The sequence below is a fragment of the Petromyzon marinus genome, chromosome 19, assembly GCF_048934315.1.
Source record: "Petromyzon marinus isolate PM22_M1 ecotype Great Lakes invasive population chromosome 19, UKy_Petmar_22M1.pri1.0, whole genome shotgun sequence".
NCBI lineage: Eukaryota > Metazoa > Chordata > Hyperoartia > Petromyzontiformes > Petromyzontidae > Petromyzon > Petromyzon marinus.
Genome location: NC_133685.1, coordinates 5,087,433 through 5,112,643, shown reverse-complemented (window position 1 = coordinate 5,112,643; position 25,211 = coordinate 5,087,433). Strand labels below are relative to the sequence as shown.

General features: G+C 42.7%; 1 protein-coding gene across 1 annotated transcript in view; it reads left to right on the top strand.

Annotated features, from left to right (window-relative positions):
* Window positions 1-4,448: 4,448 nt before the first annotated feature.
* Window positions 4,449-25,211, top strand: part of CCDC141 (coiled-coil domain containing 141) — a 43,937-nt gene continuing 23,174 nt past the window's right edge. Inside the window, exons 1-10 of the mRNA XM_032957260.2 lie at window positions 4,449-4,730; window positions 7,036-7,158; window positions 9,531-9,722; window positions 10,436-10,544; window positions 12,954-13,213; window positions 14,768-14,887; window positions 15,644-15,838; window positions 21,420-21,595; window positions 23,279-23,420; window positions 23,775-23,891. Of these exons, the coding sequence (XP_032813151.2) occupies window positions 4,605-4,730; window positions 7,036-7,158; window positions 9,531-9,722; window positions 10,436-10,544; window positions 12,954-13,213; window positions 14,768-14,887; window positions 15,644-15,838; window positions 21,420-21,595; window positions 23,279-23,420; window positions 23,775-23,891 (1,560 nt within the window). The 5' untranslated portion in view covers window positions 4,449-4,604. The remainder of the gene's footprint in view (window positions 4,731-7,035; window positions 7,159-9,530; window positions 9,723-10,435; window positions 10,545-12,953; window positions 13,214-14,767; window positions 14,888-15,643; window positions 15,839-21,419; window positions 21,596-23,278; window positions 23,421-23,774; window positions 23,892-25,211) is intronic.

Below are 25,211 nucleotides of genomic sequence, written 5' to 3'. Positions count from 1 at the left end.
TTTTGTGTTTAGTGTGTTTTCTTCACCCGCACATCCGATCAGCACGGTTGGCTAAATTTTTACCCCTGGCATGTCTTCCGTATGTCATCTGCATCAGCAACTCTCTGCAATATCGATGCATGTAGCAAGTATGTCATGATTATATATGTGTGTGTTTCACTATTCTATGATATGGCTGGCAAATTCATCTAAATGTTTGTTTTCTTACACTTTGTTTTCAGGTCTTATTAACAATTTACGCCATGCAGAACATAATCATTTTAAGTTTTGAACCTCTTATATTGTATTTCCTTTACATAAAGTGTGTTATCCTGTAATATTGTATAAGATTACTTCATACAAAAAATAATTTGCAGCTTTTTGTCAATCAACTTCTGGATGACGGCCTTCTAATACCGTGTAATTTGCGAGGGGTTATTTGACCATACTTCACCGTGCCGATCACTACGGTTTGATGAGGGGAAGAATGAGGACCCAGGTACAGAATCAGAATCTTTAGTTATACTGGAGGAATCCGATGAGCTATAAAGCTCTTTTAAAAACAGATGTCAAGTTGGGGCGGTTCAGAAAGTGACAACAAACATTCCAAAAACACGAAAGGATTGCAAAGTATAGGAAGGGTAAGTAAGTCACTAAAATACATCGATATAAAGAGTTTCATCTGTATGTCTAGGCTACTTCCCGACAAGGTAGAAAGCTGAAATTTGGAACAAAGGTAGCTTTAGGATACAAATAACAGGAAACATCTGAAAGTCCGAGATGTTTCATTTTTAGATCACCAAATCTCGATAGAGCCTTGAGCAGCAAATCATATTAAAATAAGAACCATTGTTCTATCTTTTATTGTTTTTGTGATATACGGATTAAAGCGGTTTAGAATGAAAAAATACGCACTTTGTGATCTTCAAATCTGAATAATTCGAAAACGGTAAAAGATAGGAGCTTCCTCTAATAGAGTATTAAGTTCATTATTTTTTGTTCTTTCCAATTAAATAGAACGGAATATTTAAATTGAGCGGTTTCTGATGGGTACGTCTTTAAAAATAAGAATTTGAATCAAGTCGTCAACAATGTTTGTGTTTTTTGCGTGGAAAAACTAATTTTTGGAGATCTTAATTGTAAAAAAATCACATCAGGTTATATTTATTGAAAACTTTTGCCTGGCGAAGACAGGCTTCATGAACTAGTATACAAATAAAACTAAATAATGTTTATTTTATATTCTTGGTTCTTTCGGTAAAGTCACGTAGAAGGGAAATACTAAAATAATACAAATAAAACAATACAATTATCACGACGTTTCGATTGCAACACAGCAATCATCATCAGGTGTGAAAACCACAGCAAGAAAATTTTCTTGTTTGTGTTACAATCGAAACGTCGTGAGAATTTTATAGTTTTATTAGTATTATTTTATTATTTCCCTTCTACGTGACTTTACCGAAAGAACCAAGAATATGAATCCATGCAGTCACGAACGCTTTAAATCGAAATGTGTTTTTTTACCAGGCAAAGCCCACTGAACTATTAGGGTTTTTTTTTCAGAAGCGACATGGCCACAAATGACAGCTCAACGAAGTGGCTTATCAAGTGGACATTTATAGCAGCCAAATAATCTAGGTACAGATGTATTCACCGCTTGATGTTCACAAACCACTGTGCCATCATTTTTCCCCCAACAGCCCATTTCTCATTGAGACTCAATGCAACTGGTTCATCACAGTATTTTTTTTTCATCCTCGTCCAAAAGGCTCGTGAACTTTTTTTTCAATTGCTACTTCATCATTGTCAGTTATGGTCAATCCACTGCTGGATGACGGCCCTTCCCAAATGGCCGCCACGTCGACTGCTATCTGGCCCGTGACAGATTGCGAACCCATGATCTCCGATCCTTGGTACACTCAGACGTCACCGACACTCCTGTGCCTGCACATACCACTGATAAACCACCGCGTGTACTGCTCCCTGATTTATCCAGCAGGGCCCTGCAAACCTATTTATATCTTGGTTTGTTGGGGGGAAAAAAAAACGATCCAACCCTCCTCCCCCCCACCCAACCTCCACCAAGGTCTTCCCATGTCTTTTTTTTTCGTTGATGGAAACAATGTGCCGTCTTGGGTGTGATAATGAAGCACAGATAAAAAAAAAACATGCCGGCTATTTACAGCAAAAGTGTTATAATAATCGCGACATGCATGTATCTATTTTAACTCAGGAAAGCCTCACCTTGAATACCGTGACTTTGGCAGATGGGATACATTTTATTTATCCACGGAAGGCCTCAGCGCACAGATAACTCCTTTCGTCAGGAAGGGTCCTGCGTTGGGATGCAACTACGCAGGTTTGTTTTGTGGCTGTGCTGCACAGCTCTTTGTTTTCGAGTTGCATCGCTTCGCCATTTGGTATGGTGTCACGGTGTCCGACATTTCACTTCAGGTGCTGGGGGCTGCTTTTTTTTCTTCAAATTCAGTTCCCAAAGAAGCTCCAGCAGCACGTCGAGCAAAAACGTCGGACATCGTCGTCCCGAACAGCACGCGGTATGACCCGAAAACACATCAGAGGCCTTCTTTGTGACGTTTTGCAATATTCCATGATGTTTAGGCACGGCGAGAAGAGACCAAAACTTGTGGAGATAACCCACACATTACTAGGGGATAAGAAAGCTCAACACAATTGGATTCAGGAATGGATTTCTGTACTGCCATCCACCGGCCACCTGATAGATTGGCCCTGCTTTGGAGTGTTTCAGATTTTTTTAAATGTATTTTTGCATAGAAAGTTGGAATTCCCTGGGAAAACACATGCATATCGAGGATAAGATGGAGATGTGACAGAAACCTGCTTCCTATTCTGCAAGTTGCTGCCTCAGCTCTGTCTATACTTGATCCACCAAATCCACTAACCCTCATTGTAACGGTTGTGCGTGCTGCCATATCTGCAGTCATATTACATTGCCTAGACATAACATATACACAATATTTTACAGGTAGTATTTTTTATTGGGAGAAGTGGTGCATGCAGTGGCTAACGCACTATGCCACGAATCATGAATCGTGAGTGATTCCCACCCATGGCTTGCATAATCGGTGAGCGATATCCGAACCAGCCCCGAGCCCACCTTCATTGTCAACTCTGCACTTCACTAACATGCACTAACCAGTGTGGTGAAGTATGGTCAAACGACCCACGTGATCAACGCTGTGCGAGGAGGCCTTTATCCAGCGATAGATTGACAGCGGAATGATAATTCTGAGATTTTTTTAAATCATTTCATTATTTTTAATGTTCCGTCTACTGCATTGACGATGCTTGGTGTGAGGCTAACCCGAGTCGGTAAAGGAAACTTCATCGATAGGTCACAAGCCATGGTGGGAAGGCGACCACGTGAGGTAATTGGCTGTATCCAGAAAGTTCCCACTTAATCAGAGGTCGGTAAAGATGAGGCCTTCGGGTTATATTTACTGTGGGCCAGGTAACATCCATTAGGCAATAAATGCTGGTTACAGAAACCGGGTTGCTACACCAACCCCCCTCCCCCCCCACACGAATAAAACAAACCAAAAACAACGATACAGGGTCAAGTTCCACATGACAAGGTCGTGCATCAACATCATGGAACAACCAGCACACACAGTACAAGGCACATAGAATGCATCACATACAACTTGTGTGTTTTTTTTAATAACTTCAAGTCCGCAAAGCAGAGCGATCAATTGCACGTACACTCGAAAGGAATGTTGATGTCCAAAATAGTCATTTATAATTGTGAATAGACTTTAAGCGTACACGTCCGTGCAATTATTGTTGTATTTCAAGAAAGCGAATTTTTTTCCGTACAGCACACTGTAGCGTCAGTGCCGGATTAAGCTAGTGCGGGGCCTGTAGCATATGTTATAAAGGGCCCTAAATTAAAAAAAAACACGTACATATTAAAACACTAAATTTTTACTTGCATAGCAAAGTAATTGTATTTTTTCATTTGCCATACAGCTAGATAATACGACAAATCGCTAACCTTAAACACCCAGTCGTTCGTAAAAGTTGAAGGCAGTATAGTACTATAGTAAAATAGCAGACTCACTGAACCGGAATTGATGGCTTGAAACCATTTAGCGCGGGGCCTTTGAAAGTCCGGGGCCCGTAGCTACATATATAGCTACTTTTGCTACTAAAATAATCCGGCACTGCGTAGAATCGCTGTTTCAGTGGACGGCGCGCACCGCTACGGAGCCCGGCGGTGGCATGACGGGGCGGCAAAACCCACCACCAAACTAGGCACCAGCAGCAGCATCTCCAGAGCGGTAGTCGATAAAAAGTGACGAAGTGGCTTCAGCTATTTTTGCATCCAATGTTGCCTCTCTCCCCCCCGCTGCCTCGTGCTCCCCTCTTTGTTTCCTCCCCCCCACCTCCTCTCCCCCACCGGCTTCACCTAGAGGTTGCTCACTCTGCTTGACAGCCGGCCGGTGAGAGAGAGAGAGGGGGGGAAGCAGGAGGTTGTGGGATGAGCGCCGCTGAGTCTCGAAGCAATGGCGAGAGCTCCGCGTTGATTGCGCTGCGAAGGCTTGACTACATGCCCCGGGGCAGCATTGGGCCCAACACTTCGCATGGAACAAAGGCGCCTGGCACGTCGCGAGACGCGGGAGATGGCGCAGCGGGTGATCCCGACGAACCCCGCCGGCTCCATAGATGTGCGGGCGGGAGGGTCGCAGGTCATCATCGCCATCCTAAAGGTCACCGTCGCGGACAATGCGGACAAGTTTATTGCTACCGCGGTTCTTTCTGTTGCAGCCTTAAACGAACGAACGAACAAATCAACAAATCTAATTTACGTTTAGCTGAATTTCAAAGTTGGGCATGAGCGTGTATCTTTGGTAACTAATTGACTGTAGGATTCATAGAGATTAATAATATATTGGTATACTGCATTTAAATAAATTGTTTATTTTGTTTGCATGCATACTCGGTATGCTGTTGAACTTCTTATAAAGAATGACCACTTATCTGTTTGAAAATGATAAGATGCTAAATCATACCGATCCAATCTTTGGCAATTCAATGTCCATTATTATTTTCCCATTTTTACATGTGTTTTTGTGTTTCAGTATTTTCTGGGCGGGATACATTTCAAAGTTGGGATTTAGGACTATTGTTCTAATATGTGATGTCGGTCTTGAAATAATAGTTCCTTTCGCTAAAATAAATGAATACGCTTTAAATATTATTTTAAATATGCACAACCGTATATGTTGAACAAAAAACTTAACACACTTGTCAACACACACTGCCTTAAAATATATATCATCAGTAACGTTTCTGGCAACTGCCCTTCTTCATAGTACACAAACAGAGAGGCCAAAAACCCAATACTAAGTAGCTACTATTTGCCGATTTAAGAACTGGCAATAATGTAAAACAAAAAATGTAATTCTCACCAGGCGCCGTGGATTTGAGTGCAGCCTCCAACTGCTATTAACTCGATCTCTCTGGCCTCTCTGTTCATGGCTAAAATGTTGCCAATTTTATATATGTCTATACTTTTTAATTTTAAGTCAGTGATTTTGATGAGTGTGTTGAGTTTCTTTGTTAATAGCGCCTGTGCACCACTGACAATGCAGTATCAGCAAATAAAGTGTTTGAATTTATAGATTTGTATATGTTTACTGCAATGTACGTATGTATGTAAAAGAATGCATTTTAATGTTTATCATAGACATTTAGGCCTTTATACTGTTTAAATGAATTTGTTCACGAGGCAATTCAGATTTACAAACACAGACACAATTTCAACCGAGAGGATGGTTTCAAATTAAGCAACCATTGGAAAGATGTTCTGAATCAAACCAAACATTCAACTAATTTTCAATGGTACAGTATATTTTTTCAAGTAGTGGTATCCCAAACTTTCACAGCTGCTTAAATTTCCTTTTCACACCATCAATATGTAAACTCCCCCCTCCCCCCTCGCCGGTCTGCACATGCTCCCCCCCTGTACATCGTTCATCATGCTAAGTCCGCCAATTAAATGCTAATTTTTATGCTAATTCCTTTGTCAAGGCGCTCTGCTTCTTCTCACACAGCTTAAAGGTCGCGGTCTGAGCTTGGCTGTGTTCACTCCAGCGCTGTCCTCTAGACAGTCTGGTCCCTTCACCTGATGAAGGCCACTTGTGTTGTGGCCGAAACGTCGTGAATTTTTTTTTTTACGTCACTTTCCCGAATAGAACCAAAGAGTATGAATGGGTGCGTTGTATTTCTCATGAACACACCGGTTAAACCCAATGGCAAGCCTTGCTTTAACTGCACAGAAGACAAGAAAAAGATTCGCTGTATAGCCTTGACAGGCTGTTGGGGCAAGTGCTGTTAGTGAACACCCATGAAGGCCGGCAAGGCACACGAGGGGGTGGGTAGCCAGCATCACGCACGTTTGGCCACGTTTGTATCCCCAGTGCTGATGTTTTACACACACTGCACAAGGTACTAATTTTAGGCTAAGTCGACCTAGAGGAGGCCCAGGACAAATTCAGATATCCATCACTCCTATTTAATATTCTCAGGGCAGACAATTATCAGAGCAAACCCAAATTTAATCTTGTTGAGTCATTTTTTTGTGTGCGCGGTCATTGGTGACCGGGCTGAGTCCATGAACTCCACTGTACACAACACCCGTTGTGCATGGTGGTCAATATCTAAGCACTATATTGGCTCATTCCTGCTTAGCTTCTAAAATCTGATATTGGGCAACTTGCAGTTGATTTAGCCACAGTAGCTATCACACTACACGATGGGCCCAGTTAAATGAGTTTGATTCCTGACTATGATTAACATCAGTGGCGAACGATACTGAAGTGGTTTTGGGCATCACACCCCCGCCTTCACCACCTCGCACTGATCACCATGGTGAAGTATGGTCAAAAACGACGCCCGTAACTTGCAGTGGGTTATATAATCTATTCGAATTTAGCATGTTTGGGTATGTAACTGTGCTGCATCTGAAATGCCTTTGTGTATCTGTTTGTCATGCTACGTACGTGCCTGTAGTCTGGAGACTGGGCTGGCCTTCAGTTGGCTGTGGCCCATCCTTACCTTCTGGAGCTTGGAACCACCCTGGGGCAAGCTCAGAGGCTCCTGGAGGATCACAGTGCCATGCAAGTTAAGCTGAAGGTATTCAGTGATGACAAAAACCTGTGGCCATGTGTGAAGCACATATATTTTGGCCTCACCATAGGAGCATTATGTATGCGCACGTGGGGCACGCTGCCCTGGTGTAGTGGTTAGCACACTGGAATTCAGAATCAAAACATGTATTTATAGTGGAGGAATTCGATGAGCTATAAAGCTCTTTTTCACAGATATCCAGAGGTCGCTGGTTTGATTCGAGCTCGCAGTGCGGCAGTTGAAAGATGGGCAAGTTTATAAAAATCTCATTTCCCTCTGATAACCTGATGACAGACGCTTGTGTTGCACCCGGAACGTCGTGATTTATTTTATTTTATACCTACGTGACTTTACCGAAAGAACCAAAGAGTGTGGATTCCTGCAGTCACGAAAGCTTTAAATCAAGATTCACCATAGTTAGTTTAACACGTAGGAATTCGCGACCAATATCATCCATAATATAGGTTTTTTTTTACCAAAAACCTATATTATGGATCACCACAGACAGTCAATCGTTCAGGTCACGTTTGGTGGGGTAAAGTGTGGCTTCCTCCATCTCTTTCAATACATCTGACTATTGTGGAAGAGTAGGCCAAATACTCGAGATGAGGCTCTCAAAAGCTCCCTCGAGTGGAAGAACCTTCCACCAGGAGTGTCTGCGAGAAGTCAATCGGAGAGCTGTAGCTTTATTGCTTTACCGTAATGCGTGCGTATTCTGACGAGGTGTGGACAACTCCTGCAAGGTCTGGGAATGTCAAAAAACGTATGCCAACGATGTAATGTAAGTCAAAATGCTGTTGGCACATTGCATTATGTGTAGACCTGAGGTCAATGAAACCATCGTGAGACTAATCCACTTTGTGATGCATTCCTGGGCCCAACTATCATTTCAATCAGATTACAGAAGCACGTCAATTTGTGGATGAAAAGGATCAAATTCAAATGTTTTGAATTCCTACACCTTTTAAGACAATATTCATTTATCATGCAATAAAAAAGACGAGATATTAAAAAATAGTCATATATTGATGCAGGGATGAACTTTCCCATTCATTCTGCTACGAGACTGTTGTATGACAGTCAACTTGATATATTTTGTATTCTCAGAGCAGAGGATTTTCAGAGCAAAACCAAATGTGTGTGCGGTCTTTGGTGACCGGGCTGAGACCATGAACTCACTGGTACATGAAAAGCCAATGCATTCGTGGTTGACTGGTTGCTCAGATTCGAACCCAAGATCTCTGCAGTGCCAGCTCAGAGCTTTGACCTCTGCACCACCCGGCCACATCTAGAATATCCATAAATAATTATGGTATATTATATAAGATTGGCAATATTGACTAATCCTTGCGTAACGTTGCCTAGCTTTGTCGGCCTTCATCTAATGTTTAATGGATTTGGCGAGGTAAAGAGATCATTCATGAAAGTCGTACTTATAAAGCCATTAAACTGTAGCTACATTTTTCTAAAATGTTTCTCTTGGTTCCATGCGGCTCCCTTCAGGAGCAGTGTAGTTGATAGGTAGTATTTTACATACCATCTATAAACAGCTTTGTTTTGAAGATAATGATGTGTTGCTGTGTTCACAGTTCAAGCAGTGGCTGACGCTCAGATGTCTTCAAATAGCATTGTTATTTTGTATTTCTTTTATTTTCTCCCATTTCGTACTTTTTAAGATTTAGAACTTGTAGGTGTTTGAGATTGTGTAACTACGGTAATCGATATGGTGACGGCATTAACATGCAGAGGCCAGGTATTGTAGGCTTGGCTTGCAAGGTGGTCATGAAAAGGCAGTAAACCCATCTGTGGATCTTTCAGCGTGTTATGCATTGCGATGCATAGGATATATCATCTTTGGTTTCAAATCCAATTTCGTAAAAGAGTTTAGATGAGGTAAAGTATGTATAATTTGGCAAATAGAAAAACGAGTGCTATTCATAATAAAGGTTTTTGGGTTAGATCGCGTTTATTTATAAATGTGTCGTAACCCTCAGGAGGGCCCTACATTGGGATGTTTGGCCTAAATACATCCACGAGTGTTTGGCTTCATGAGGAAACTGGACTACCCAGAAAAAATGCATGCTCCTGAGAGGATAACAGCACTTATCATCTACTGGCCATACCTCACCAACCCCGCACCTGGCAATCCACTGGTGGTCACCCATCCAAGTACAAATCACACTTAGTTTCCGAGATATAAATTAAATCTCATGAACATATGGTGATTTGGATGCGCTGATTACGCTCGTTTAGTAATTGCATGCAACTTTTCGCATGCTAACCGTTGCAGAAATTATTCGCTGCACGACGTGGGCTTCTCGCAACGCGTGTGTAAACGTTCCCTGTTTGCTTCACTGTCTGACCACTCGCCGCTTCAGGAACGCGAGGGAGAAGTATGGCACCACCTGGAAGACGTCAACGCAGAGGCCGGGTCGGAGGGAGGGACAACGGAGACCTCCGACGCCCTGGGCCAATCTCTCAGGCTCGCCTGGGAGCAGCTGAGCACGCTGATGCATAGCAGGCAGGCCCTCCTCCGCCAAGCTGTGGACTTCTTTCAAACGGCTGCCGAGGTTTGATATTGCAAAGACACGTCCTCGCTCACTCATAGTACTCTAGGATAGCCCTCACGGCATGCTTATAGACTCGATCGCATGCTGTTCTGCGTGATGTCTGACGTTTCATTCCATGTGCTGGGAGCTTCTTCTTTAGAACTTGAATTGGAATATTCCCAGTGCCATTAAAAGGTTAATCAAAAGCAACGACTTTTCGGCCTCAAAGTCGATTTCGCAGAACACTTAAATGAAGTACAGTGTTTAGTATTTGGCCAAACAGTAAAAGTGTGATTCTTTGCTCCCCAACGTAATTTCAAGATTGTTTTTTGAGGAGGTTCCCAAGAGGATTATCGAGTGTTTGGCTGCATGTGGGAAAAAAAAAAACCGGAGCACTCGATTGCACATCGGGGCGTGCATGCATTCAGTTCCTGAAGAACATGCTGGCACATGGAGTGAAACGTCAGACACTGTGCCGAACACGCGCACCACAATCGGAACCCACGCGGGAGAGCTGCACGGCGCTAACTGCGAGAAACCTACGCGGTAGTATCTGGCACTCTTGTGTTGAAACGTGGTGCATGAAATCCTGTGCGTGGGTACGCTTTCACACGGCGTTTTTAACATATCACTTTAATTTTTACGCGGAACAGTGGCTTTGTTTCCGAACGTATCGACGCGCATCGCTGCATGATTAACGTTGACGCTCTGCGAATTTATTTCATGAAAACAAGTTTTCAGATAATATAGAACAAGCCAAACAGCTGTTGGAAAAATGTCAACGATCAGAGGACGTCGGTGAACTCAAGGATTATTTGGCGCAACATGAGCAGATTCAGAAAGGTAAGCCTGTCATTTATATCTCTCGTGGTTATGATTCGATTCAAGAATCATTCATTTATTTATGTATTAAAGGTCTCGCATGAACTAATTACACGACCAATTTAATGCGTGAATAAACCGGTTGTACTCCGCACAATAGAGTAATTGATTTTAGCAGATGCAGTTACGTATTGTTATACCCCAAAGGTCACAAAGTTACATTTGTACATTTTATTTAATGGGTTCTTGCGATGCCCTCCAGCCACTAGAGGCCACTACAATCACAAATATACAAGAGGGAATTATGCGTCAAAATCATGATTTATCCATTGAGTTGCCAGGGCGGGGATTCGTAAGACCTCTATCTTTACGCACGTATGAGACTTATTGTGGAAACTGCACGAATGGCGAAAAGGTGGGGGTGAACAAATGATTGATTAAATTTATGAATAATTGTCAAAACTAATTTTGCACAGCCACACATAAACCTTCTGAGACGTTACATAGGTGGAGCGGTGTTACAGTGCTTGGGTGTACTGACTGGGCTGTGAAAATAAAACTTCTTTAGTTTTATTTTTCATTTTTTTGGTGATTTTTTACATTTCCTATACTTTGCACTCCTCTCGTTTTTTTATTGTTTGTTGTTGTAACGTTCTGACCCACCCTGACTTGACATCTGTGAAAAAAGAGCTTTATAGTTCATCGGATTCCTCCAGTATAAATGCATATATATTCTGATTCCGGAGAACGCAGGGAGCCTAGTTAGATTTGCTGGCCATGGCTAACGTCAGTGGCGAGCAACGTCTGATCGAGTTCTCAGTTGTCCCCCCTTCGCTAACCCGCACTGCCTGGCGCCGGGGGGAAAGTTCACGGTCAAAAGCCTCCACGATCGATACTGCGTGGGGAGCCTTACACCCTGCACTAGATTGACAAATAGGTTGTGAATTATTGTATTATTATAAGTACATACTTGTGCGATCAATAACTCGTAGACAAAATCTCGGTATTTTAACGTGTGAAATGTGTGTTATTTTGACTAAAATAAAAACGAATTGCAGCGATTTGAGGTGAAATGACAATGTAAATAATTGCAAAAGGCTAAAATATGATTAATGTAAAATAACATTCGAAATTAATTAAGGTAGCACGATCAGAAAATGTGAACATTAAATGCTATTATGAAGAGGTACTATGGAATACAGAAGCTTGCGATGATATTTTCGGTAATAAAACCCCTGGGCATGAATGTAGAAATTTTCCTTTACCTCTTGGCTAGATTGGAGGCATTATTGGATTTTCTACAATTCACCGAAATTGCTATTTCCGTATTAAAAAAATCCACTTTACATCCCATTAGCATTGCGAATGTTTTCCGACGACGATTAAAAATATACACACAACAAATTGCGGCTACACACGCAAACGCAAAACATGACGTGCAGAATTTGCACAATCCACGCTTACGGCTGCACAAATGCGCGACGCTTAATGTGAAAAGTACGGCTCTCAATTGCGCAGTGGCCACGCGGAAGCTGGTCCCAGTAAAACCCCCGACCGGTTCTACTCAGCCCCGTAATGTAACGTCGTTTCAATGGGGGGGGCATTCAAAAATTCAGACAAGTGGCTCGACAACGGTGAATGTTAAACAAACTTTAAACCAATGTATAACGCCAATCGGAGCAAGTCGCGATTGCTATCTGAATTTTGCCAATCGTGCATTCCGCTTTGTTGAGCGTCTCACGCGCTGTGTACATGAGGAAAGGCTGCAACATCCATCACTTCATTGTACTCATTTATTTACCAGCGTTTATTGACTTGACTACAAGAAGCAAGAAGTGAGGCTGAACCTTCACCGGGATGGTCTCATCCCTCTTGCAGCGCTCCCCCCGCCCCTGACCTAAAACTACAGGATTTAGATTCTCTCCGTCTGGGTCTCTGCCGAAAATGTTAGCTTTAATTTGCGCGGTGGCAACTGGACATCTGTGGAAAAGAGCTTTACAGCTCATCGGATTCCTCCAGTATAAATACATATTCTGATTGTCCAGCCTCATCCACCATTTGCAAACAGATTGCACGTAAAATTATCCTTGCAAATTAAAAGAAGTCGAGCAGAACCTTCAGCAGGGGGGAGATGGATTAGCCAGCCATCTCCAGCCTCCCCCTTCCCACTGATTTTTCAGGGCTGGTGCGGTTGCTGTGATTTGCTTGCCTTTCCTATACTTTTCACTCCCCTTGTGTTTGTTTTGTATTGTTTGCTATTGTAACGTTCTGATGCGCCCCTACCGGGCATCTGTGAAAAAGAGCTTTAAAGCTCATCGGATTCCTCCGGTATAAAAAAATATTCTGATTCTGATCCGTGTGACGATCACCCCCCGGCCCATTCCCGACCGCTTGCCCGCCCATCTACCCGCTTGCCCTCCTGTCTTCCAGTCCTAGCGGCGGCGTCTGCACGTGTGACATCCCAGTGTGCGGCCCTTGTGGAAGAGCTGCAGGCGTTCGGGCATCGCTGCCCAAGCATTGCCAGCGAGAGCTGCTACCGGCGAGGCCTGCGCAGAGGCCGCATGAGGCTGGAGACACTCATGGAGATGCTGCAGGAGCGATGCCATCACCTGGAGCCGCAGCTGGAGCAACAACGGGCAGAGCTTTCTGTCGCTGTTCCGATCTACTGCTGGGACCAGGAAATGGATAAGGTGCTACGGTGTTTGCAAATACTGTCATCGGGTTGTCGTGATGTATGTTGAACTTCTTTCGCACCGTACGTAGCAAACCGTGCTAATTGGAGGTGCGTGATGTGCAAGCACGACAATGTATCCCACGATGTAAGGTCCCTTATAACCTTATCCGTTTTACAAAAATAGCATAATTTCGAAATTACATTGCGGTCATCGCAGCTAGTTTTTTTATTTTTGCTGACAACATGTACGAAACAACACACTCGTCCATTAAAGTTGTAAATTGCTTGCTCATGCCACGGCTGGCGGAATGGGCCTCCACTTGGAGGGAGCTTTGGAGAGCACCTCAGGTGGATATTCATGGCCAACTCCTGAATGCTGGCCAGACGTTTTTAGAAGAAAAAATAAGCAACTGTCATCCGAATAATTTACTGCTTTGAAAAATGTTGTGTTTCCAATTAATTGACAGCATGGTAATTATATGATGGAATCATTTCATTGTTCGGTTCATTACTTCTTGTGCGACTGAAAAGATGTTCCCTTATTAGCATGAATATATATTTTTTTAACAGTGATGAGAAAAAATTATGGCGAGCAGTTATTGGATAAGAAACGGTTGAAGAACATTTAAGGGATTTTTTTTTATCAGCACTCAGCAAACAAAAACCCCCCAAAAATGTTAAATACTATCGCAAAGTTACGGGTGAAACCGATCTCGAGATTGTAGTTATATCGTGAAATAGGACATCGTTATCACATTGTAGAAACATGCATTGAGATTATTTAGATTATTTTGGTGCTATCAATGTCAAAATGATGGGCAACTTTGTTGCGCTATGATTTGCGACCAGGTCGCGTCTGAAAGATACATTAATACCCCTGTGGGCTCTGCCTGGTAGGATGGGGATGGTTTAATTTTATTTTATTTGTATTTGTTTGGGTGATTGTTGACCTTTATTGTACTTTGCACTAATATCATATGTTGGTACTGTTTGTTATTGTAACGTTTTTACCCGCCCCTACTGGACGTGTGAAAAAGAGCATTATGACTCATCGGATTCCTCCAGTATAAATAAATATTCAGATTGTGATTCTGTATTGTGAAAGTTTGTATCGCAGCGACGCTGGTGATGGTTCACACCTACAGTGACGTCACAATTTGGGATTGTGGATACTCACCAAGAACGCACATTTTCTTGGGGGCTTATTTTACCATCTATTTTGTTTTGTAGGTCATTGCTCTCTGCTATAATTTTGTGCATTTTTGTTCCTGTTCCGTTGGCGTAAAAGTAGCGCGGAGCACGTTGTTTTAATTACATTTTTATTTAAAAGGCTTAATAGATTATCTCACACACGATTCAGTCCGTATATCATGAGTGTGACATTTAGACTACCATTATATTCCTAAGTGAATATTGTGCGTAGCATTTTATTTACTTTTGCATTATCATAAATGTGTTTTGTAATCTCGATGTGATGTGTATAATTACTTCACGTATGTAATGTGTTTAATTATAATTTGGTTTGAAAAACAATGTTGATTTGTTTGATGTTTTTATTATTATTATTAAGATGACCCAGTGGTTTAGAGATCACGGAGAGTGCTATTTGCAATTGGAAGATGTTGGTTCCTGCCTGCAAGAAAACGAAAAACTCCTCGAACTCTACGAAGATTTCAACAATAAAGCGAAGGTAACAAATTGAAGTCTAAAGAAATACATTCATCATGTATTTTTTTTGCATGTAGATTTGAGAGAAAATACAGGTAGGTTTTGATGGTCGTATTGTCAGAGTTGTGGATTTGTCCATGCTTAAGAGGGGGGTCGGGTCCACTACTGATATCCCAGATTTGAATGTAGGTTTCAGCCACCCGTGATTAAGCCGGGTTCTCATGTGTAGCGAGTTGATGGTTTTACCCCCAGTGAAACCATAAAATTTGGATGCATTGCATTTTCAAGAATAAAACAAAATTTGCTTGAATCAAGCATTTATTTTGTACCAGGGTGTGTGGTAGAGTGTGCTAGGTGTGTGGATAAAGATGAACATTTGAAGGAGTGATGCACTGCTCTGAGAGGTTCGAATGGAGTCTCACATCCCTGCAAGATAGGAGGTCGGCAACGGAGAGTCAAATCCAGGGAGTCCAAAGCGAAGCGTCAGTTAGTGATGGGCACTCGGTTAGGATAACAGTCGAATCACAGATGTGCAGGTACACCCGCAGAAACCAGGAGTGAAGGCACCAGTGGAGAGTTGTGCAGCCTCTATGTCCTGCGTCGATACCTCCCCCTTGCAGGTCACTGATGCGAGCTTCTTCAAAAGCTTTCGGGCCATTGTGACAGATGTACTGCCATTTTGAACATGATGCTGCGGGGGGAGGGGGGGCGGTATTTCGACATGATCACATGGCTCGAGAATTTGCGGCGTATACCAATGGTGCACGTGTGTTGCCAGGAGGTGGCAGAGGAGGTGCAGAGCCTGCTGCATCAGGCGGAGGAGATGATGGCACGAGAGGGCTTCTCGGAGGAGCAGGCGGTGTCACAGCGTGCCCAGGGCATCCGTTCCCTCTGCCAGGAGTTCTGGAGGCTGATGGCACAACGGAGGACTGCCCTACACCAAGCACATGCCTTCTTTTGTGCTGTCAATGAGGTTTTTATCATCACCATCATCATCATCATCATAATCATTTGATGCCATTTTCATCAGTGATAATCATTACCATCATCATAACTATCACCGTTATCATCATCCTCGCTGTCATCCTGATCATTATTGGCATTATCAACATGATCATCAGCATCATTTTCATTATCGGCATCATTATATTATCACCATCATATTCATAACCGTCAAAATCATCATTATTTGGATCATCATCATCATCCTCGTTGTCATCATCCTCACATCGTGATAAATGCTGAACCCTCTGCTAGATTTAAATTATCGGATGAACAGGCTGTATCCATTAGTCTCATGCCATTGCAGCCCTTATCACACAACACATTTGCCCTTTTCGACCCTGATGTGATCTTATATTGCCTGCTATCCCCTGTTGGCCTCTGTTGGCTCGTTTTAATTAACACAATCAAATGAATCAATGACAACTTCACTTATTTGCTATTCCCCATACATTACACAAATCACAGAGATATTCCACTGCCTCCAGGTTTTTTATTGACCAGATTCATTTACAGATATTTTATTCAGTGTATGTCATTAAAGGTGCTCAGGCTTTGTAACAATCTTAAAAAGGAAAAACGCATCATTCTAACCCAGTTTTAGTTATACTGTTATAGTGCAGTTACAATTGTAAATTGAATTGTTTTCATTATAATCATCATCATTATCAGCCATGGCCAATCCACTGTTAGATGAAGACTTACCCAAGCTGTCACCATTTCTCACAAACCTGCAATGGGATAATCCACCTAATATCTGCGCGCAAGCTGATTTAATCGCTCCATCTCCGCGGCTGATGTATCTCTCGGACGCATTTCCACTCCTTGGCTGCTGCTACCCTCCATTATTCTTAAGCATCGGCCATCATTCACTTCCCGCGACGCGTCCTGCCCAAGCCCCTTAATTGTTCAATGCATTTTAATTCTTCATAATAAACGTGTTTTGGGTTAGATCGCGTTATTTATGCATGTGTCGTAACCCTCCACCACCCGACACGGCCAATCAGCAAAAAAAAGTGTCACGTTGACAAAAGACAAATATATTCTTAGTTTTTTCGGTAAAGTCACGTTGAAGAGAAACAACAAAATAACAAAATATATATAAAACAATAAAAAATTCTCACGACGTTTCGACCATAACTCAAACGGTCATCATTGAGTTATGGTCGAAACGTCGTGAGAATTTTTCATTGTTTTATATATATTTTGTTATTTTGTTGTTTCTCTTCAACGTGACTTTACCGAAAAAACTAAGAATATGAATTATTGCAGTCACGAAAGCTTTAAATCAAAATTTAAAAGACAAATAGTTCACTACTTTAGCCCACCGTTGTGTTGAAGAGTGAATCCACAACATTTACAGTTGTGGATTCACTATTCAACACATCATTTACAGTTGTTGATTCACTCTTCAACACACCGGTGGGCTAAAGTAGTGAACTATTTGTCTTTTGTCAACGTGACACTTTTTTTTGCTGATTGGCCGTGTCGGGTGGTGGAGGGTTACGACACATTTATAAATAACGCGATCTAACCCAAAAACCTTTATTATGAATAATATTGGTCGCAAAAGCCTACGTGCATATCAATTAGTTTTGGTTTTATTTTACATCCCTATTTAATTCATGCTTTACCCGTTGGTGGGGTGGGGGAGGGGGGTTATAGGAATGCATGATTAAGTGAGCCACTTGATTGGGCAGCAGAGTGGGCCGTCATAGACGCAATCTGTTTAAGCGGTGAGTGCGAGTCTTTGGGGATTACGTTTGGGACAAATGAACAGGAGGAACAAGGGGTAGCTGTGGGGGAATGTAGCAAGAGGGGCCTTTTGTGAAGCGAACTCCTCTGATGTATGCAAATCGAGCCAGCGGGTAAAGGACGCGCACGTGCATTATCTTCTTTTCCTGCAAAAATTTGCACGGGAACTGTCCGTAGTAAGTAAATGCAAAGAGCAATTTGATGTGTTCTCCCGAAAGCACTCCTCTCTGTCTCTTCCTCTCTCTGTTAGTGAACAGCTACCTCCAGTAACCAACTCGTATAAATAATACACGATGATCCATCATAGAGGATTTTGAGGTTAGATCGTGTAAATATAAATGTGTCATTAAACCCGCCACCTCCCGACACAGCCAACTAGTAAGGTTTGTCATGTAAACAAAACATGCCAATTCGTTACTAGTACAGCACACCGGTGTGTTGGAGAACAAACCCACAACATACAATTCGAGTTCGACGTTCTGCCAGTAATTACAACTAGCATCTTCAGGCGAGAGCCAGAGTTGTGGAGAATTCCTCCTGTTTCGGTCTTAAATAGAGGGGAAAAAACGTGACAAACCTTACTAATTGGCTGTGTCGGGTGGTGGCGGGTTTAACGACACATTTATATTTACGCCACCTAACCCCCAAAAAAATCTCTATTATAGATATTATTGGTCTCGAAAGCCTCCCACGTGTTAAACTATACACGGTGAGTTTTGATTGCATCTCGTCTCACGTTCCTCCCACAGAAAATAGGCTTCCCCTTGCTCTCCAGAAGTCTCGCCTTCCACTCAATACGTCTAGGCTAATGATCTAGCCCTCCTCTATGTTACATCTCGTATTTTATTTTAGAAAAATGTATTTTTATGAATAAAAATAAAATATTTTTAGTCGTATTTTTTTATTATAAAAATTATATATTTTTTTATAAAAAATAAAATATTTTACTTGGACAACCCCACGAGGTGGAACCTTCCATCTGTTGTGTTATCATATACAGCAAATTGTCATAATTCCTGTAACTTACACATCAAGGCATTACATTTTTTTCATGGTTTACATTTTCACTGTACCCTCTTCATCCTGTTGACCATTGTTGAGACTGCACCTAAATTAATTATTACATTGTATTTTGTGTTTGTTGATATTTCACCTGCGCTAATATCCGATGAATTTGTTTTGATGTTTACATGTGAAATATGTGCTGTACATATATGTATTTGTCTTTTCTGTCTGTAAGCTCGTTTTGGCATTGCATATTAGGCTTCCATTGCACTGTAATGGCTGTGACATGTTGATTGCACTCTTGAAGAGGCAGTGAGTTCTCGTCTGATAAAATAAACAAAATCATACGTGTTTTGCGCCATGATTCTGTACTGCATCTAGGGATATCTTCACGTTGTCATGCTAGATTAAAATATACAATTTCCAGTTTTTTTTCTTCACGTAGCATCAATTATGCAGCTGCATCTCACAACGCCGCGCAATTTTCAAACGCTCAAGTGCATAAATTCAGATGTTTTCAGCCAACCAATGAGTGTTTATACACGTGGGAGGAGACCGGAGGACCCAGAGGAAACCGACGTGTGCAAAGGGGCAACGCTCTATCCCATGCAGATGGGACATATGAACCTTATGGCGGTACCCCGGGGTGTACCATAGTACCCCGGCTCTCGCATAATGTCCGTGATGCAGTCATTCTTAGTCTGTTGATAGTCGGCGATGCGGCAATTGACCATCTCGACGAGCTGTACACTACGAGCTGTACTCACGATGCACCACTACGGTGCATACGCGAGCGTTCAGGGTTTCGGCACAATCGTCCTCGCTGCGTTTCGACATCGCGGAGTAGCACCACCGATTTCGGATTGATTGGTAACCCCAGTCGCGGAGTTAAGTACACCCCTGGGAAAAAAATAGTGTCCTAGAAATAAAATACTTAATTGCCATTTTGCGTTATTTGGTGCCCCGGAGTACAGCCATAAGGATCATATGGAGATTAGTCCGCAATTGCTGTACCACCTTATTTGAGCGAGCCAGGGTATGGCACCTCGACGCCCACGGGATGGGAGCTTCACAACATTCGTGCGGTGATCCACCAACCCACGCCTCCACAGTGCCGGATTACAGGCCACGTACATAGCCACCACCGCCCGGCAGTCATATTTATTATCCTTATTTCCAACGATCATTGTAATCTGCAACAATTTTCTACCCACCGGTGGGATGATGGCCTGACATCATTGCCATCCCTCATGGTCCTACCACTACAAGAATTGGTCTTACACTCTGTTGCGTGAGCTGCTCTCATTGCTCCGCCTGTGCGGCAGTCATTCTTCTCTCTCTCTTGTTAACCGCTCCTTTGGCTGCCATTCTGTCACCAGTCCTTATCCACCTGCTAAACCTCTCGCGACGCGTCCTGCCCAAGCCCCAATTGCTTTTCCTCACGTTCAACGCGGTGCTTATAATTTGCGTACGGTCCCTGATGCACACATTCCTCTTTCTGTCCCTTATTTTGTCTCGTAAGTCTAATCCCCACACACATTTTTTTTGCTTACTCGTTAATTGCTGTTGTATGTTCTTCATCAGAGTTCACGTTTCTGATTCTTACGTCACGTCATGGCAGGTGATGTGCACTGATTGAAAACCTTTTGGCGCGATGGTATGGCGTACAGTGTCTTGATTTCGCTTGCCTCTTTATTTCATTCTTTTAAAGAGATGCATTACTACATTGTATTTGTTGCTGTTGTTGTGTTGTCCCAAACAATAATAATTTCTATTCTTAGCTCTTTCGGTAAAGTCACGTTGAAGGGAAACAATAAAATAATCAAATATATATAAAAACAACAAATATATTTTATATTTTATTCTTTTATTGTTTCCCTTCAACGTGACTTTACCGAAAGAGCTAAGAATATGAATTACTGCAGTCACGAAAGCTTTAAATCAAAAAATAATAATAATTTCCTTTTGCTCATGCTGTCCTGGTGCAACAGATAATTTGGAAACTCCGGTGCAGTCCAAAACAAGCCGACTTTGCCCAACCCACCCACCACCCCGAGCCCTACGCTGGCCCCTGACTGCCACGCACAAAACATTGCTCAGATGTCTGTGTTCGTGCCACGTAACAGCGAGTTTGCCTAATGACTGAAAAAAATATGCTGCCATCACAGAAGCCTACGTGATTCACTGCTTGAAGCTGTTGTGTGATGGGCCGGAGGCCGTTCTCTGGCACGGTGGCATTCATTAGCACGGCAAATATGTGCCAGTGTTATGCACTCGCAAAGCCAAGGAAAATAGCTGCTGCTTATGTGATTAAACAATGGGTGAAATCGTGATATTTATAAGTGGGAAATTAAAATCCCACTTCGGTCAATGGTATATATTAATTATTATTTCAATCACATTTGAGACTTTGCTCATGTGCAGTTTTTGTTTTATTGATCCTGTGTTGAAATGCTTGATTTCTGTGTTTTCTATGGTGTCATTATTCGTCCCAGATTGCCCTTCTGATTTCAATGGGCTTTTAGCTGGTTTTAAATAAGGGTTTCTGTATGGTTTAGCTTTTAAGGCATTTAGTTTTACAATATAACAATATAAATGCTGCATAATCACCAACCCGTTTATGTCTGACTTTCAATGCGAGGAAACATTCGGATCCGCTGATTTAGCCTGCTTCTGAAATCTTGTAGTCCAAATGCAAATTGACAATTATGCCCTGTGGTTCAATGCAAATTAATGCGTGCATTCAGTTATCTTTGCTTTGTGTCCTGCCCATTCCAACGAACCTTTGGCAGGCTTCAGATGCGCTGGCCAGACTGGAAACGCAGGTTGAGTTGATCAAGTCAAGTTCAAAAGGACTGGCAGCTCAGGCTAAGGAACAGCAGGACATCTCAAATGCCATTAGGGATGTCATCGCCGAAGCTACAGACAAGGGCAAGCATTTTCTGGCAGCAGCAGCAGATGGAATGAGGTATTGAAAAGGAAAAGATAAAGGTGCAATTTCATTTCTCATGCCACTGCTGACGGAAGGACCTCCACTCTCGAGGGTGTTTTGACCTTCTCTTTTATGCTTGTGCCAAGACGTCTTGGGATATGTGGGAGTACCCACACTTTACCCCATCACATGCAATGTGCCGATTGACTAAAATGTGGAGGTACTACATTTAAATAAAATATATCTTGCATTGCTTTGACAAGCAATTACCATATATTACTACGCTGGTCAGCACGCATTGGTGAAGGGGTAGCAGGACAGGTTAATCAGCTATGCTCTGTACATTGGCAGTGTTTGGAAGGACCACAATGTTGTACTGTTACACGATTTTGTTTACGATAAGCTTCCGTTTACGAATACGCAAATAATTGTAAAATTATTTTCATCTTTAATTTTGGTCGTAGAGTATCAGTTTTAATGTAATTTCTCATTACTTATCCATTGGGATTGCCATATATTTCAAAATAACTTTTCTTTAGGTATCCGGTCTTGAAGTATATTGCATTGTTTAAACCCTACTACCTCAATGCCATTGCATCGCTTTTATTGAAATTCCAGCCTATTTAAAGATGTTGGACTGTCCTTACATTTTTTATTGGCTTGTCTTAAAATTCTAAACAGCCATCTTCAAAAAAATAAAACTCATGCATTTGCAACGCACCTTAATTTGTTTATGTGTCATGCTTTTAAAGTAAAATTAGACTGAATCGTACATTGAACCACCACTGTGATGTGTGTGTATTAATATTCGTTCATGAAAGGGTATAGTATCTGGGTTTTCAATAATTTCCAATTATAGTTTCTTCCTTACAATGAAACTGAATGCCTGATCAAACACATGTGAGCCCCTGCTCATTAATAATGCATGCTTTGTATGCTTCGTGCCCCTGTTATAGTTTGGCAATGTTGCATTTGGTTTGCCTTGCTGGTGTGTCTGTATATTTTTGTGTATGTCTTTGTGTGTTTGTGGATGGGAGTGGTAGTGTAGCAGTTAGCGTGCTCTGCTACGAACCCCTGCTGACTCGAGTTTGATTCCCGCTCACGGTCAACACCAGTGACGATTATCTGAATAGGTTCTAGGCCACCCCTAGGCCGACTCGAATGAGTACCTGGTGCGATGTGTAAAAACAGTGCCACTTGGGAGACAAAGGCGGTCGGGCGTGGTGCGAGCCACCCACCCCCTCGTGTACCATGCCGGCCTTCATAGGTGCTCGCTAATAGCACTTGCTTTCAAGTGTTGTATGTGTGCTTGCATGCATATGTGTTTGTGTGTACATGCATGTGCACGTGTGTGTATGCATGCATGTGTGTGCATGTATATGAAGGGATAGCATGATGGTGCACTGTGCTGCTGCGTTTCCATTCCCGGACACGGCTAACATCAGCGACTAACAATATCCGAACAAATCCTGGGCTTCCCCGAGGTCAACTCGGCCTTAAATAGTACCTGGTGCAGTATGTGTGAAAAAAAAGACATCAGCACTGGGTAAACAATAGCCACCGGGCGTCATGCTGGCGACTCCACCGCCTCAACGTGCCGTCCCCTGCCTTCCTGGGCGCTTGCCGCAGCAGTCTGTTGACCGCTACGTTTGGGGAGGATGGTGGTGGTGATGGTGGGGGGGTATCTTTGCTGTTGTGTCTGCGCGTGCCGAATTCCAGTGGCGGGATGGAAGGAGCGCACAGGGCGCTGGGCGACGCGAAGCGGCGAGCGCAGAGGCTGGAGGCCACGTGCACGGCGCCCGTGGAGCTGCGCCTGCAGCGGCAGCGTCTGCTGTGTCTCCTTCAAGAGCTCCTCGAAAAGGTCAACGTTGGTCCATCACTCAAATGCTCGCAGGGGAAGAGAGAGAGAGAGAGGATTCCGCCCCACCCCCCCCCCCCCCATGATATCGAATTTTCGGTCGATCGTTGCACATCCACGAATAAGAAAAATTGCGTCGGTATTGATCAATGGTGAAACATGGCAAAGTAACTGAGATGAATTGCGCGTTGATATGATTGCATCTTGGGCCGTCGGTGGCGGCGTTTGTTGATTGCTTCGCGGACTATATCTGCTCCTTAATTGCGGAGTGAAAGGGGTTAATGTGTCCAGAATACACTGCTTGCTTTGATAGCTTGCTCATGATTCTTGTTCCCTTGTGCTCTCTTCTCATCGTAGGTCACCGGCAGCCTTCAAACTAAATATGAACCTGTTTTGAAAAGTAAATGTGATGTGCTCTCCTCTGAATATGAAAACATCCTGGACCAACACGTGCACCTGATGGACCTATCAAAGGTGTGTTGTTTCGCACATCCTTCTCGGTTTAAAGCTGTCATGTACAGAGCCACGTTTTGACCACCTTATTTCTATTTTAACAATTTCTACGACATGCGCAGCATTGAAAATAGAATGTCGTCATCAGCCATTATCAATATACAGTAATACCTTGGATTACGAGTAACTTGGTCTGCGAGTGTTTTGCAAGACGAGCAATTTTTTTAAAAAATAAATATTAATTTGATAAACGAGCGAGGTCTTGCAATACGAGCAGTACGTATACGCTTTGTCTGCCGAGCGTCACGTGATCACAACTGATATACGACTGCTTTGGATTACAAACATGTTTCCGGAACGAATTATGCTCGCAATCCAAGGTTTTACTGTACTGCTGGATGAAGGCCTCCTGAATCCTTCGATAACAATCCATCTAGCAACTGCACATGAGGACGTTTACATCGCTCCATCGCCTGTGTTTCTTATCCACGTCGTGACGGGTCCTGCAAGATCCGACCATGCCTATCCGGTGCTCGCTGAGCTGGCTTTCTGGTTGCTGAACGAATACATTACAGGGTTGCACGATACCTTGCTGATGTTGTCAAGGAGCAGAAACCATCACGCAAACTACGGCCATCCTCGTGGTGGATTTTGGCTAACCATCGAACAAAGACGGTCCACCGCATCTTGCGCTTTCACATGCGCTTCTGCGGACGTCTGGAACGCTCTTCTCACGATATTAGGAAACCACTGGAGCTATGCACTTTAAATCTAGATTGAAAACTCATTTCTTTGGAACTGCTTTTTGCGTTTAGTTTGTTGTTCTTCCCCTGCACCTCCGATAAGCACGGTTGGCTACGTGTTGTGCGAAAGAAGTTCAACATACATATATACCAACTGATTTCTGTTATGAAGTTCAGCTTCCCAATTGCACTCAAACCTTGCTCCTCATTCACCTCTCTATTTAATCATAAACAGAATAGAGGTGAGCTTTGCTTTCTCTCATGAGGTCCCTTGAATTCCATGATGTTTACTGCCTGTTTGTAATTATAATTTAAGATAATACCCCTTCAGTACAGATTTTTTTTTTATGTAAACATTACTTTTGTTGACTTAGTAACAACAAACAGAATCACCCTATGCCACCCTTCGTGTTGGAATCTCGTGATTTAAACGCCGTGCACCTGGTCCTGTACACCATGTCCGAGGCAAGGTGCTCTGCATTTAAATAGAGCTCTTGTGCAGAAACAGATAACTTAAAATAGCATGTCTGCAATTTAACCATTTGGTGCCTGCGGAACGTATACATGCAATGTACAATTGCATACATTGTGCACGTGC